The 17,053-nt window shown below is 34.2% G+C and overlaps 1 protein-coding gene across 11 annotated transcripts in view; it reads left to right on the top strand.

Moving 5' to 3' along the window:
• The window catches only part of EML5 (EMAP like 5), a 140,252-nt gene that overhangs the window by 42,198 nt on the left and 81,001 nt on the right, over positions 1–17,053 (top strand). For all 11 annotated transcript variants that reach the window (XR_011532889.1, XR_011532890.1, XR_011532888.1 and 8 more), the window contains exons 7-10: positions 1,900–2,101; positions 8,300–8,437; positions 14,461–14,717; positions 15,830–16,042. Coding sequence is in view for 3 of the 11 variants with exons in the window: in XM_070593562.1 (XP_070449663.1) it covers positions 1,900–2,101; positions 8,300–8,437; positions 14,461–14,717; positions 15,830–16,042 (810 nt within the window). In the remaining 8 variants the exon portion in view is untranslated. The remainder of the gene's footprint in view (positions 1–1,899; positions 2,102–8,299; positions 8,438–14,460; positions 14,718–15,829; positions 16,043–17,053) is intronic.

Here is a 17,053-nt window from a genome sequence, read left to right as displayed (position 1 = left end):
AATAAGAAAGCAGATGTCTTATTACTAGGCAAATTCTAAATGTACCAAGGATTGTCTGTGTCTTTCACTAGACATAAGTGAGACTTACATTTGTCCCTTTATACTGTGTATATTTAATTGAAATCCTTCTATTGAAGAGGAGAAACTTTGCCTAAGATAATCTAGGTTTACTGTTATGAGAAAGATTATTTCATATGTCTAATGCCTGTTATAATGGGACCTACAGAGACATGTGATAGGTACTTACTTTGGTAACCTTGGATTCTGAGAACGTTTTGCTCTTAGAATGCTGGATGTAACTATTTAGCGAATAAACTGTTGAAAATAAAGCGTGTTGACATTTGGGGGAACTTTTGTTCAGGATGATTTAAATGCGTGTGGATGTGTTTTTCCTTCATCCAAATTTGTCAGCCGTCAGGAGATATTTTTTTCTTTTGGGGATTTTAAAAAGTTGGTGTAATAAAACAGAATCTTTCACTATAGAAATAAACATATTTTCACTATTGTGGTATTATAAGAGTAGGATTGGAAGTTACACAGTTTTATGTATAAGCCATGTTTTAGTTGCTTACCAGGTGTGTGACCTCGGGCTGCATTATTTAACCTCATCTGTAAAATGAGAATAAGAATAACTGCCTCATAGGATTAAATGAGTTAATAGGCGTAAAACGTTTAGAAGAGTGTCTGACACATAATAATCATCCAGTAAATGTTAACTGTTATAGCATTTTCATTAGTTTTGCTGAGCATTATTGTACTTTAAAGTTTACAAAATAATTTGACACTTTTTCTTATTTGATCCTCACAACAGCATTGTGAGGTACACAGCCCCTTTATGTTGGCCGTGTTATATAGATGAGAAAACTGAGAGAAACACTAGCTTTCCTGAGGTTACAAAAAGGATTGTGGAGTATACAGGAAAAGTGGAAGTCTCTCTTCTTAATGATTTTTTGAGCAGATTGAAGAAATGAAATATAGACACATGAAAAGTCAGATTATTATACTAGAAAAATAATATAATTCCATAAACGTAACCCCTGAGGGGCTGGCCACGTGGCCGAGTGGTTAAGTTCTCGCGTTCTGCTGCAGGCGGTCCAGTGTTTCGTTGGTTCGAATCCTGGGTGCGGACATGGCACTGCTCATCAAACCAGGCTGAGGCAGCGTCCCACATGCCACAACTAGAAGGCCCCACAACGAAGAATATATAACTATGTACTGGGGGGCTTTGGGGAGAAAAAGGACAAAAATAAAATCTTTTAAAAAGAAAAGTAATCCCTGAATAATTAACTTTTTGGATGATACAAACTGTGTTATATAAGACTTTGGCTGAGGAAGTGGTCAGACTATGACTCAAGTTGTCTAATATGGAAGAAGAGTGTATGTCTTGAAGGATGGGTAGAAATTAGGTATATAAAAACAGAGAAATAGGGGCTGGCCCCGTGGCCCAGGGGTTAAGTTCGCGTGTTCCTCTTTGGCAGCCCAGGGTTCACCAGTTTGGATCCTGGGTGCAGACATGGTGTCGCTTGGCAAGCCATGCTGTGGCAGGTGTCCCACATATAAAGTAGAGGAAGATGGGCACGGATGTTAGCTCAGGGCTGGTCTTCCTCAGCAAAAAGAGGAGGATTGGCAGCAGATGTTAGGTCAGGGCTAATCTTCCTCAAAAAACCAAACAAACAACAATAGGACCAAAACAAACAAAACGAGCAAACAAAAAACAGAGAAATATCATTCCACATAGAAAACAATATGGATAAATGAAGAAAATGTGTGGATCAAAGACTTGCTGATCCCTTTTCTGTTATATTTAAGGTATAAAAGATACAAAAATTAATGTTGATTAGGCAGATTTGCATTCTGTTATCACAGCATTGATCTTAAATACAATTCATTTTTTACTAGGTTTGTCTGTGAGGAGTGTTTGTTGGCGAGGTGACCACATTCTAGTTGGAACACAGGACAGTGAGATTTTTGAAATTGTGGTACATGAAAGAAATAAACCTTTCCTGATTATGCAAGGGCATTGTGAAGGTGAACTTTGGGCACTTGCCATCCATCCTACTAAACCTTTGGCCGTGACTGGAAGTGATGATCGTTCAGTCAGGTAAGCAAATCATAAGATAATTGCATAGGCTGGATTTTGTTGTTAGCTAAACACAAGAAAAACTTTAAAAAAAATTTGGATTTAAATTTTATCAGCTTATAGTATAACATGAATATAATTTACAGGTACTTAAAATTAATAGAATTAACTATTTATGAGATTTTGTTTTTTCCCTTAAAAACATAAGTTGGCATTTTTTTCATATCAGATTACAGTGCAACCTCCACCCTTTTAATGGCTGTTTAATATTCCACATGGATATACTGGAATTTATTCAACTAATCCATTATTGATGAAAGTTTAGGTTCTTCTGGTTTTGTGCTATTAAATACAATGATATCAATGACTATCCTTATATTTAAGCCATTTTCTACATGTGTAAATATGAATATCTCTATGGTAAATTCTTAGCAGTGTTCAAAGGATATATGCATTTTAAATTTTGATAATGCTTTATGCAGAGGCAACAACAGTTTACATACCTATCAACAATGTATAGCCGAGTCCATTTTCCCACACCTTTGCCAGCGCTAATTATTATCCCAAAAGGTAAAAAGTAATATCTTGTTATGTTTTGAAAACATGTATTTTTCTCATATTGAGTGGTGTTGAGTATGTTTTCATATATTTGGAGGACATTTGTATTTCCTTTTCTGTGAGCTGTCCAAGCTCTTTCCTTATTTTCTATTAGTTCATTTGTCTTTTTCTAGTTATTTAAAAATAGGATCTAATAACATGTCTACGTATTAAAGAAAGTAGCCCTTTTTCTATGACAGTGGTTCTCAAAGTGTGGTTTTTGACCAGCAGCATCAGTATTACCAGGGAACTTGTAAGAAATGCAAATTCTCATGACTTATCCAGGACCTAATATCAGAAGTTCATTAATTTGTGTTTTAACAAGACGTCAGGTGGCTATGATGTACACTAAAGTTTGAGAACCACTGGTTAATGTGTTGAGATGTTTTTTCCACTTTATCACTGTCTTTTTTTCCTATTTCATCTGTAAATATTTCCATTTGTAGCTCTAAAAGATAACTCTAAACATCACCACAGTACACACCACAACAACACACAGTGCAGCACACAGCATTACTTTGGCTTCTTAGAATTAGGCTCCAAATAAGGTCCTCATAATGCAATTGTTGATATGTCCTTTAAATTTCTTTTATTCTATAGCTTTCTTCCTTCATTTTTTTGTGTTCTTACAGTTTATTTGTTCAAGAAAATAAGTGTTTGCCCTCTGGACTTCCCCACCTTCTGGATTTGGCTAATAGCGTACTCATAGCATATTTTAACATATCCTCTCTTCCATGTAACCTGTAAACCGATAGTTAGATCTAGAGTTTTGATGAGATGCACTTATGAATTTTTACCAAGAATATTTCTTAGGTGGTGATATGTATCCTTGTTTGATGGTGTGTGATATGAAGTCTCTTTTTTTGTCATGTTAGCAGCCATTGATGGTTTTTATATAGATCACTGTTTCTCAACCTTTTTTTAAATTGTTGCTTTCCTAATGAGATGTTTCAAACTTTTTTCCCTGGTCATACCTCCTCCCTATGAAATTTTAACACCACGAAAACCTGTATATCTGTTTTTCTACTATGGCCCTTCAGAGAGCCACAAACAATTGTAGTATTTAAAATTTCCATCCTTAAGAACTAATTTTTAGCCCCTTTGGCGCAATATTGCCCCTATCGAGAATGCATGACCTAGATCTATTATTTTATTAAGAGTATCAAATGGTGGTATTCTAACTTTTTTTTTTATCATTTATTTTTCATTTATTAGCTACCATATTTCTATAAAGAGAATTTCTCTTTGTCAACTATTTAGCTATCCTGGGTACAATTTGTACAGGAAAAGCAGAAAAGTGCTTAATTCTTTCCCATTTACTAGTTTAAAAAATATTTAGTTTCCTAGAATCCTTTCTATGATCTATTCACATTTCTTGCCATTTTTTTGTGTAGGGTTGTAGATCTTTTTCTCCTTTATTTTTAGCAGTTCTTTATATATTATCTATATAATATATCCTTACCCTTTGTGACCTAAGTTGCAAATAATTTTTTTTCTCCTGAGGAAGATTAGTCCTGAGCTAACATCAGTTGCCAATCTTTTTTTGCTTGAGGAAGATTAGCTCTGAGCTAACATCTGTGCCAGTCTTCCTCCACTTCACATGTGGGTTGCTGCCACAGCATGGCTGATTGAGTGGTGGAGGTCTGTGCCCCGGAACCGAACCCATGAACCTGAACTACCGAAGTGGAGTGTGCCAAATCCAACCACTACACATGGGGTTGGCCCCGCAAATAATTTTAATAATTTTCACCAGTTTGTTACTTGCTTTTTACTTTGTTTGGGTTGTTTTTTTGCCGTGCAAAAGTCTTTCTGTTGTTATTTTCTTTTATATAGCTGAATTTATCAGTATTTTCTTTTATGACGTCTGAGTTTTCTATCAGAGAAATCTTCCCCGAAGTTAAAAAGTTTTCCAATATATTCTTCTAGTACATTAGTGGTTTTATTTTTTATGTTTAACTCCTAATCTGTGTAAAGTTTACTTTAGTGTAAGGATTGAAGTGGGGATGCAACCTAATTCTTTACAAATAACTACTGATTTTTTAAATAATATGTTAATCATTCATGCCATTTACTGTCATTGTGCTGCTTGGTTTTATCGGGGTGGGAGATGCCATAGCTCTGTGTCCAGGTGGAAATTTGCTGTGGGGCTACACTTTACCTGTGTGCTTTGCTAGGAACTATTTTATAGTTCCTTTCATTTTAGGAGAACTACTGTTAGCTGCTGCATAGCTGTTGAAAAAAGGGCAGCTGGTCCTTTAAAAAGTAATTGCTCAGGCTTGTTTCTATTATTGGTGGGCAAGTTCTTTGGAAAGAACTCTTCCGTTGAAAACAACTAAAAATGCTAGTTAAAATGTAAATCACTTTAACTGTGTGTGCCAAGAACAGTCAAGAGAGTAAGGAACTGTCAGCCACATTGTGAAAGAAAATGGGAATTTAGGAGCACCAGTGGGCCAAAGCCACTTTTGCCCTGAGGACATTTTTCTTCCATTGAATAAACTTGGGTTTTGCTTATGGCTTTCTCCTGGGCCCTTGGGGCAGAAGTCAAGACCCAGGGCTGCCCAAGGAAAGTAATCCAACATACCATGCTAAAACTATAGATTAGGCTCTGAAAAAATACCTACTGCAAATTTATGTGGGATTGGAGATCTTGCTTTTTGTTTTAAGTTTTGATACACAGAAAGTATATAAAGCAGCTTGATATTGTTATTCAAACAACGTTAATTGTTGTCAAATAACTTTACCACGGTATAAGTTTCACATGTAAGTCCTGCTTTTGCCTTATAATTTTAGATTGAATTCATTAAGAAACAGTATCAAATCTGCAACAAAAGCTAATTTCCAAAGCCATTCAGTGTTTAATAATAGAAGTTGAGGGCAGTTCTGGTTCAGAAAAATTTCAGTCTTGGCTATGAGATCAAAAATGTCTTAATAAAACCTTACTACTCCTAGCCATTAAGCTGCTGTGTGGTAGGGCAAGTCAGGGTTTTTGGCTTCTATTCCTGACAGAAATTCAGAACTGATGGTTAAATCCACAGGAGCAAAGGAAGTTCACCGTTTACACTATTGGTTCAGAAACACAATTCAAAATATTTTTGCAAAATATTTGCTAAAGAATAATACAATGAAGAAATCACAGGCTTTAAACACCTACATTTTCACAGTCTGTAAATTTGTCTAAACTTTTTTTTTCTGCGCATATTTTTTTTACCACCATCTGATTCCACTTTATGTTGTGTTGGATTAGTGCTTTCTCACTAATGTCTTTGAAAATATTCTAGCCTGTAGTTGTTCCACATAGACTATTCATAGAAGCTAATTCTTCACTACTTCAAACTTGGCATTGACTCAAATAAACAACCGAGTAGTATCAGTAACATCTGTTGACTCATTAAGATTCAAGGAAAACCACTCAAAATTATATGCCTTGCTTTTTTTCCTCACCAAAGCCCAAGTACATTGTTGTATATCCTTGTTGTAAGTCTTTCTAGTTCTTCTATGTGGGATGCTGCCGCAGCATGGCTTAATAAGCAGTGTGTAGGTCTGCACCCCGGATCTGAACCGATGAACCCCGAGCTGTGAAAGTGGAGCATGCGAACCCAACCACTACGCCACAGGGTCAGCCCTAGGCCTTGCTTTTTAATTAACCATTGGTGGTGTTTGCAACACTCATATAATTCTTTGAGCAACTGTTCTTGCCAAAAGACTAATAGTCTTAAACAGAGTTATTTTCTCTGGACATTTCTCCAGCTGCTGCAATCCAAAATGATTTAGTTAATCGATTGCCAATAAACAGCTTTCCTTGCTTGCTTAACAAATGAACCACTCAGAAACTTAGTTTTATTAAAATCTCGTAATTTTTAAATTTGTAAAGAAATTCTGTGATGAGATATTTTGTTTTAGATTTTCTAATTTCTCTGACCATTGCTTTCCTGTTAGTTGAAAATATTGTGATGAGTGCTTAGTCTGGTAATGTTAATATGCATTTATATTCTTAAGACAGCTATGGTGTCATTGCATAATAAACATAATGCTTTACCACCTAATTTAATAACAGTATGATCCATACTTCACTTTGCCTTAAGAATGCAACATTCGAAGTTTACTTCTCCCTTTTTTTTTTGTTTTGACATGATATAGTAAAGTGTTACCCTAAGATAATACACATAGCACTCAAAATTCTATCAGATTATAACCAGGTCACTGCGATTTGTAGTGCACTGAAGAAGCATTGCAAAGTGATGTGAGCGTCACATACCGTCTACAGTCTGTTTTGCAACAACTCAGTTCTGCCTCTGTAGTGTGTAAGTGGCCACAGACGATATGTAAACAAACAAGTGTGGCTGTGTTCCCGTAAAACTTGATTTATGGTTACTGAAATTTGAATTTTATATTATTTTCTCATGTCTCAAGATGTTATTCCTTTAATTTTTTTCAACCATTTAAAAATGTAAAAACCATTCTTAGCTTGCAGACTATGCAAAAACAGGGAGTGGGCTCAGTTTGGCCCACAGGCTGTGGTTGGGTGACCCCTGTGGTAGAGCATAGAAGGTCTTCAGTAAATACCATATTTGATGTTGAAACATTGAGAGTTTTCCTGTGAAATCAGGAAGAAGACAGTGATGCCCACTTTAACCATTCTGTTCTTCATTATATTCAGCTATGGACTAGAAGTCTTTGTTAGCACAGTAAGGTCAAATATATGTATATATGTATATATATTTATATTTAGAGAGAGATCTAGATATTTGGATTGGAAAGGAAGAAACAACTGTCACTTGCAGGTATTACGGTTGTATACGTAGAAAGTCAAAAGGAAAATGCAGAGAAATTATTGGAATTAAAAAGAGAATTTAGCACATTTCCCAGATATAAAAACAATATCTAAAAACATTTTTTCTATAAAACAGCAACAAACAGAAGGTTTTTTTTTTAAAGATACATACTGCTATAAAAACATTTAATAATCTGTTTCCTTTTGCTGATCTTTTCCTAACTCCTTTGGTAGATGCCTGTTCATTAAATTGTAGTCTGTCTTTGTTTTTATAATGTTTGCATTTAAAGTTTTCCCTAAGTATGATTTCAGCCATATCCCACAAGTTTTGATATGAAGCAGTTTTGTTCTAACTTACTTCAAAATATTAACTAATTTTCATTAGGATTTTGTCTTTGTCCTTTGGGTTATTTGGAAATGTAATTCCTACTTTTCAAACCATGAGTATTTTCTACTTATCTTTTTGTTGTAGATTTCTAATATTAGAGTCTGGAACACACTCTGAATTTGTGTAGTCCTAAGTGTTATCTTTAAAAGACTCTATAGTACATACATATACCGCTATACTATTTATATATGTATAAATATATATATATCTCCCCTTTGATCAGGGTAGACATTGTCTACCTAAAATGAATGATTGGAAAAAACTCGTGTCATCATATTGTTTTAAAATTGAAAGATTCTGTTAACCATTGTCATTTTATGAATTCCCTGCCACAAAGTATACGTTTAAAATCTAGATTTATCTTACCTACTTAAAATGAGATTATCTTAACTAAAACTTTTCATAGAGTCTCTCATTTTTTAAGCGTACATCAGTTAACTATTATTTTAATTAAATGTTACAGGATATGGAGCCTAGTAGATCATGCACTAATAGCAAGGTGTAATATGGAAGAACCAATTCGTTGTGCAGCTGTAAATGTAGATGGAATCCATCTTGCCCTTGGGATGAAGGATGGCTCATTCACTGTACTTAGAGTAAGGTATGGTATTAGGGTAGAAATAGAAACAGATAGTAAAATTCTGTTAAATGAGATAGAATATGTAATACCCATCGTTTTTACCCATTTTCTTTTCCTTCTTTCTTAATATATATATATGTCAGATACTAGTTTCATTAAATATAAAAAACATATTTATTAAAATGACTTTGTCAGAAAATTAGGTTAACTCAAAAACCTTGGTTTTGGTGGTTAAGAATGCTTAGTCAATTAATGGCTAAGATTTTGAGCTATAAGTTTGCGTCCTGACTTCCATTCCTTGATAGTATTGATTTTCAGGAAAGATCCTCTGAGGATCAAAAGGAGATTGAAAGGGGCAGAGGCGGGTGGAGTGGAGACTTTGGGGCTGTTAAAAATGAGTGAATATTTTTCTTGTTATTTGCAGCTTTATGCCTTGAAAAAAATGCCTGCATCCTCTCCTTTGTTTCTATAATTAGAAAAGTTTACAAAATTCGTTAGAGCCATTAACGTCTTGTGTTGAATTATAGGTACAATTCATTCAATTGAATTCAATTGAATTCTATACAGCCATTAAAAATTTATTGTAGATTCATGCATGTTCACAAGAATAAGTGTTTATGGTATCTTTTTTTCTCTAGCTTAGTAAATGGTTGGACCATCTATCTACCTGATTGCCCAATCTAGAAACCATTAGTTTTTCTCTTTTGCCTTCGTTGTCTAGTTAATCACAGAGTTCTGAAGACTCTACTTCCTAAATAGCTCTCAAATTAATCTGCTTCCTTCCGTTCTCACCATTGTACTCTTGTGTAGGCTTCTGCCATCTTCTAACTGGGTGGTGGACTAGCGTCTCAGCTGGTCTCGCTACCTCTTGTTTTGCTTCCTTCAAGACCTTTTTTCAGTCTACAGTTATGGTGATGCCTTTTAAAACACATTTGTTTGCATCCCTCCTCTTTTAAGAATATGATAAAAGCTTTGCACTGTCCTTAGGATGAAGTTCATAATCCTTAACGTAGCCTGTAGTGCCTCTCTCCAGTCTGTTACTTTCTACCTCAATCTTTTTCTTTCAACATATATAAAACATCTTTTGCTTCTTGAGATACATGTTCTCTTGTACTTCTGAGCTTCTATAGATGCTCTTTCTGGGACAAGTTTTTACAATGAGATATACTAAAATTTTTTTCTTAATCTAATTTTTTATTGTGATAAAATATGCCTAATATAAAATTGACCATTTTAACCATTTTTAACATAAAATTCACTAGCATTAAGTACATTTATGTTGTTTTTAACCAAAAATTTAAGATGCTTATAAGAATTCCTATCATATACCTGGTATGCATTAAAATAGTGATTTTTTTTTTATTACACATTTACTTGCCCTTTCAATTATTGTATGCAAGAAACTGGGTGTATAAATTCTTATCTCTAATAAGTCACTATGTTAGCAACTGAGTCCAGCATTGCTGACAGGATTGTTGGAATGGTTATTATGACTGTTAAATGCCTTTGTAGTTTAACCAAAAAATTCTAACTCACAAAATATTCTTAATCCTTCTAAATTTACCTGGTCACTATTTCTTCTTGGTTTGCTGTGTATATTTTCCATATCATAAAGCAGGATTCATAAGTATAGCAGTACTAAGTACCCTCACAGGAATGGTTATGTTACGATTGGAGGAACATAGAATACAGTAGATTGGAATGCAACACACTGATTCTTAAATTGGGATATAAGGTGATGTGCCGGGGCAAAGTCACATAACTTCCTAGAAGTTCCTTCCTTTTCCTTGTGACAAAAAATGTTAACAATTTTATGTTAAAAGAAACACTAATTCATCTATTCAAATGAAAAATTGCAAATCTTTTTCCAGTTAGAAGATATATAACATTGACTTATAATGGGCTGCGTGGTGTTATCAACCCCAAACTCCTCAGAGGCACTGATTCATTCTCATGAATAGTTAGGGAGACTTCAATGGGAGAGCTTCATTGATAAGCACCTTTAATCAATTATGCTGAAGATAGAATAAGATTTCCTGCAGGTTATGGGGTAGACTTTAGTTGTGAAAAACATTGACGTTGCCATTTTAGATTCTACCAATGGCTAGCCATTTGTCTCTTTCTGAAAGTGTCGCTACTACATTATATCAACTTTAAAAGGATTAGGATAGTTTTTCCCTAACCATGCATTTATTTAAAAATTTTTTTCAACCTATTTATATTTTGTCTGCTCTGTTTCTTGAGAATAATAAATTCCAAAAGCTGTTTCCTGGCTTTAAAAAAGTAACTCTTTGTATATGTCCATTATATTTTTACATCAAAGTTTTTTTGTCCCTCTCCCCCTGTGCCAAGGGTACTATTAAAACATGCTCCAATATGTCCTATCCTAAAATTCCTACCTTGAACCTAAGACCCTTTCTAATTATATCATGTTTCTGCTCTCCTATCTTTCACAGTAAAATTCTCAAAAAATTGCCTAATATGCTGTCTCTTTTCTTCCAATTAACTTATCAACTTTCTACCTCCATACCAATATAGCTTTTGCCTTCATCTTTGCATTGAATAAACCCTCACTAATAGTACCCTATCACTAAAGAAAGGAGACGTTTTTTCAGTTCTCATCTAAATTGATTCTCAGCAGTATTTGACTCCCTGAATCGCTTGCTCCTTCTCAAAACATTTCTTCCCTGGCCTTGAGTGTTAATTCTCTTGCTCTTTTCAGCCTACTTCTCTGGCTCCATATTCTTTTTAGGCTAATTATCTACTGCCTACCCAGCAAATAGTGGAGTGCCTCAAAGCTCAGACCTGGGCTTTCTGCTCTTTTTACTCTGTATTTTCTCTTTAGGTAATTTCATACTGCCTCTAGCTTCAGTTACCACTCATATAGCCTGATGATCCCAGATGCGTAGCTCCAATCCTGATCTCTCCTCTGAACTCCAGCCATGCATATTCAGTGGCTTATTCAGCATCACTTGGATGTCTCAAAGGCATCTGCAATTCAGCATGTCCCAAACTGAGCCCATAATCCTCTCTTGCAAACTGATCAGTCTCTGGGCCCCATTCTAGTGAATGGCACCATTTTCCATGCTCTTGTACTAGCCCAAAACCTGGGAGTTATCCTTGATACCTCTCTCTCTAAGCCACCAATTCTAATCCATCACCACATCCTCTTGATTTTACTTTTTTAAGAGCATTTTAATGAATGTCTGTGAATAAGATCAGAATTATGTCTTTAACATATACTATATATTATATACTGTAATACTAGAGACTATAATATGTATAGTATGTATTTCAAATCATTTCACTTCCTTCTGAAGGCTGAGTGACTGCCATCTGTGGTAGCCTTCTAACTGGTCTTGACCCTTCTCCTTCAATTTGTTTTTTTACTGTCGAACCAGATCAGTGATCTGATTGATTCACCCTACCCTAGCTTAAACTGACAAATTAAGGCCAAAAATCTTAAGATCTCTGGGGCCTTTCATGATTTTCCCTCAGCCTCTGTCATCAGACTCATCTCACACCAAAGCCCTCTTTGCTTGTGTCAGGCAAATTACACTGGCCTTCTCAAGCTGAGCTTGAATACTTTCTCTTGCCATCAGCTCTTTTACATCTTGTTTTCTCTGCTGGAATGTGGGCTCTTTACCTCCCAGTTCCTGTCTTCTGCTGAGCTAAGTCCCATTAATTTTTCAGAATGAAGTTTAAATTCCACTTCCTTTAGTCTGTCTCTGCCAACTCCCTCAGCTAGAAACAGTTCTCCTGTTATATGCTCAGATCAACACTTGGATCATCACTTTACTTCTGTGAGGTTTTGTGTTACAAATTGCTAATGTATGAGTGTTCCCAGGCTTTGACCTCCCTCTGCTTCTTGAAGAAACCATATAATTCACATAGCAGTTTACCAGAAGATTTAATTCAGGTTCTTTTTAAATTAATACATTTCATCTAATAGTCTTCTTTCATATAAATTTGTCAAAGAAACTTCTTCATGAGAGAAGACAGTCATAATTCCTAGTGTTGATGTAATAACATAATGGATACCACAAAACCAATCAGTCAATCAGAATCTCTCCATCACTGTTGGTTTCTTCTGTGTGCATGTGTGTGTGTTTCTTGGTGGGCAGGGGCATAGTGACAGAAAGCAAGAGCCAACCTGGTTCATAAGCCACGTTTATTTCTCTTTTTAATTGGGAGCAGTTACGTCTCTGGAACAAAAAAGCTGTAAAAAAAAAAATACCAAAATAATTCTGGAGAATTTTCCAGGAGCATTTTAATTAATGTTTGTGAATAAGATTAGAATGGTAATATCTTTAATAAAGAAGGCATAAAAAGTAAAAACTATCAAATGGTGCCTTAAACGTTTTCATAAAAATCTTGTTCCATATAGATGTAGATGGATGGATGGATGGATAGATAGATAGATATGGAGAAAGGGAAATAAGATGCATAGATTTAATTAAAAGTTGAAAGAAGGAGTCACTGGGAAGTATAGAGGTAGCTACATGAGTCTAGGTAAGAGGACCTTGCAAGTTCAGGGTCTAATGCAAAACTGTTGTTGACCGGGAAAGCTTTAAAAAAAAAAAGTACTTTTTTTCCTTCCTTTGTTTTATTTTGATCTTCTTCTATAGCTAAGGGGCTGATTTCATCTCTTTCTTTATATAATTAACACCAGAGCGAAGCTCAAACTCCTTGGCAACATATCATATCTGTCACATGTTGTCCTCAGTTTCTTTCTTTAACCACATCAATCACAACTTTTCCCACTTATTCTTGTATTCGCGTTATATTATTTACTGTTCTTTAGAGGTGCCATATACTTGCATACTTCCATGCCTTTTCTCATTCCGTGTCTTCTTCCTGGAAAACATTCTTTCCTCTTTTATACTTAGCCAACTCCTCCGGTTTTATGCTCAAAATAGATATCATTCTTCCTTGACCCTTTCCTGCCTTTAGTCTAGTCTTAATCCTTTTTCAGTATTTTTTGTAGAACTTCACACATACCTTTTGAGCACTCACTGCATTTTACCACTTATGAAGTTTAATTACTTTATATCCATCTTTGATGGAAGAAGAGTTCATCTTTGTATCCCATGTGCCTAAAACAAAGTTAAGTACTTAGTGAGTGTTGCTGAAAGAAATTTTGAGTTTGATTGCTTTAAATTGGCCATATTGAAACTTTAAAAATTGGGAACTATCTATTTAAACTTCTGTTTTTGAAATTATCTACTTAGAGCATTACCGATGGGTAATACAAAATTTATATAGGAAAAAGTCCCTGGCACTAATTGGAAATAAGAATTCTCCCTTCCTCCTGCCCTTCTCCCTCATTGCTTCCCTCTTCTCCCACTCCCGACCAACTCCACAACTTTGGAAACTCAGTTGTGTTAAACTTAACTGTTTATCTATTTTTATGGCTGCTACCAATACCTGCGTGGAAACTCAATTATAAGACATGATTGAAAAAAATGTTTAACTTCACTGGTCAGCATCATCCATAAATGGGAAGAATTTGTGTTCTATTAAAAAAGATGGAGGAGGTTGAAATAAAAATAACTAATGGTAGCTACGTAAAGATATATATTCAAGTGTATTACTGAAATAATACAAATGAATTCCTTGTTTCTTTATTTCCTGAATGTGACTTTGCACATTTGGCTCATTACAAAAATTTATTTGAAAATCATGGTGTTTATAATTAAGCATTTTTCATAAATTCAGTATTTGTAAGGAACTTCATCATAAAAATCTGACTTTATTTCCTTTATTGTGTGACTTTAGAAATTTAGTATGAATCTTTAAACTACTTAAAAATAAAGTAATTTAAGGACTGAAATTCAGCATTTTTATCTACTTCCAGCATATGTTGTCCTCATATATTTCTGTTCAACAGAATAATTATTCCTGAATTAATACTCTTTGTCTCATCTACATTTGTTTTATGGCTTATAAATACTGGATACAGCCTCACAGTCATTTTAGACACATTTGAAAACTGAACTAATTCTGTAGGTACCTTTTCATATGATCTTTTTTTTTCTTTACAGAGATATGACAGAAGTTGTACATATTAAAGATAGGAAGGAGGCAATTCATGAGTTAAAATATTCCCCAGATGGAACGTACCTTGCTGTTGGATGCAATGACAGCTCAGTTGATATTTATGGAGTTGCTCAGCGTTATAAAAAATTTGGGGAATGTGTTGGATCACTTAGTTTCATCACTCACCTGGACTGGTCCTCAGACAGTAGATATTTACAGACAAATGATGGAAATGGTAAAAGACTTTTTTATAGGATGCCAGGTAAAAGTTTCTAATAAAGTATATATAATTTGTAGATTTTTAGTGCCTATAAAATATTTTAGAATTTCACTAGAAGCAGAGTGTAAGCTACATTTGATTATGGGAAATCAAAGAACATCAGAGCTAATATTTTGGGCATTGTGATCTTTTCTATAAGGCTCCGCTATTATATTGAAATACTTTTGGTTCTTGATTAAAACTATTTGCTTGGAGGATCTAAGACAGAACTACTTTATGTTGAATTCCCTGCCATGTGAGTACTATATGGTAAAGTCCTAGTATATATTAGAAAGTCAAAATGCCATTTCTAATGGGTGGAAATAATTAACTAAATATATTTTCTACAAATGTTTGGCCATAAATTATTTGGGTTTTTTGTGGTTACCTCAAATAAACTTTGCAAATATTAGTAATATAGCCGACAAACTAAATATGAAAAACAGAGTTCTCATGAAAGATTTAAAAAGAGAAGAATAAAAACAGAGCTATCAAAATATTATCTCTCTCTAATTTATTTAGTATGATGCTTGGTGAATTAGTCACTATTTTCCAATAATTTCTTTAATAAGACTGACTGCATAATTAATACATCTCCCCAAAACTTTTTCATTAACATGAAGATTGACTGAATCCTAAAGTCCTGTTACCTAATGAAAATGTATTACTCCCCACTTGTCAATCCTTCCTGGTCCTTTTCTCTTTTCTTCTTAATCATGTTATCTTCTTAGGTTTCTTTTTAAATACTCAGTTTGCCATGTTCTTATGGCTTTTTCTTTTTCTTCAAACTTAAACGCTATTGTGACTAATCGGGAGCATGATTTTAACAGAGTTCAGTTTTATTCTCCACATGGCTGAAGCTGCTAAGCTACATCATAATTAAATTTGTGTGTGTCTCTGAACCAATATAATTTTGGTGGTGGCTTTTTTTTTTTAGTTCTTTGCATTTAATTTTCTCCTCTCCTTACCATATTCACCTACCTATTTATATATTCTCGTTTAACTAGAGTGGGAAGATATTTAAATTTTGGAGTTCATCATGTTATCAGTACAATTTATGCTTGAATAAAAATCAAATGAAATAACCTTACACTAAGACTCTTTATTATTTTTAGGAGGAAAAGAAGTGACAAATAAAGACGAAATCAAAGGTGTTCATTGGGCTTCGTGGACATGTGTTTCAGGCCTTGAAGTAAATGGAATTTGGCCCAAGTATTCAGATATCAATGATATAAATTCAGTAGATGGAAACTATATTGGCCAAGTTTTAGTTACAGCTGATGACTATGGAATTATAAAATTATTCCGATATCCTTGTTTAAGAAAAGGTATGTTTTCTTTCAAAGTTATAACAGACTTTTAAGTTCTTGCAGAAAATTAGTTTTGAGATAAGTAAGAGGGTTTATGTTTTAAAAAATATGTATACTGATTATTTGGTGGAGGGTTTCATGAAAATGACCAGACTTAGCTACCATTTATTTTGCTAATTCAAAAATTATTGTCATATGTTATGTTTATTTTTGGCCATGAAATATTTATTAGAAAATTATTTTTGAATTCATATATTATGGATTAATACTTTACCTCTTTAAAGAATCATTTTTCTTCCCACTTCCAGAATTGCTTCATATAGTCAGACTATACAATGAGTTATACTTTTCTTATGGCTTATTCTCTTTAATCATTTAACTTGTTGAACATATATGTTTTAGGAGACATTTTTCTTATGTCTTTTTCTCAAGAATTCCGATGAAGTAGTCAACTGTACAAGTTCAGGTCATTGGGCATATTTTATTTTGATCAATATAGTATATTATGTTCATTTTTGTATGTTGAACCAACTTTGCATTCCTGATGTAAATCCCATTTGGTCATGTCATGTAATCCTTTTTATATGTTGCTGTATTAGTATTTTGTTTGCTAGTATTTTGTTGATGACTTCAGTTTCAAAGGATCCCCTCTGGCTGCTAGGGCTGATCATGGTTGGTGTGGAGTAGACTGGCTGAATGTCACTTAAGACCTCAGGTCAAAGCGTTCAAATATGTTAGTATGAAAACAGTTGATCTCCTTGTGGCTGCAGGCTTTTCTCAGAGCAGTAAGATAATACCTCACAGCCCTGGTGGTTCCTATCAAATTGTATTGTGAATCAGTAGAGCAAAGATTTATATCCCTTGATGTAGACTCATTCATTTGTTTATTGAACAAATTTTTGAATTAAGGTTTTTCCCCTTTGATCATAATTAAGATAATAGAAAGAGGATATGTTGGTTCAGGTATAGAAATTGTTGTTTGAAGTGGTATTTTTGTGTGTTGGCATTTGTTTATCAATTTAAAGGTAT

This window comes from Equus przewalskii, chromosome 25 (assembly GCF_037783145.1).
Source record: "Equus przewalskii isolate Varuska chromosome 25, EquPr2, whole genome shotgun sequence".
In the NCBI taxonomy this organism is placed as follows: Eukaryota; Metazoa; Chordata; class Mammalia; order Perissodactyla; family Equidae; genus Equus; species Equus przewalskii.
Note: the sequence above shows the minus strand (reverse complement) of the source record. Positions and strands in the feature narration are given on the sequence as shown.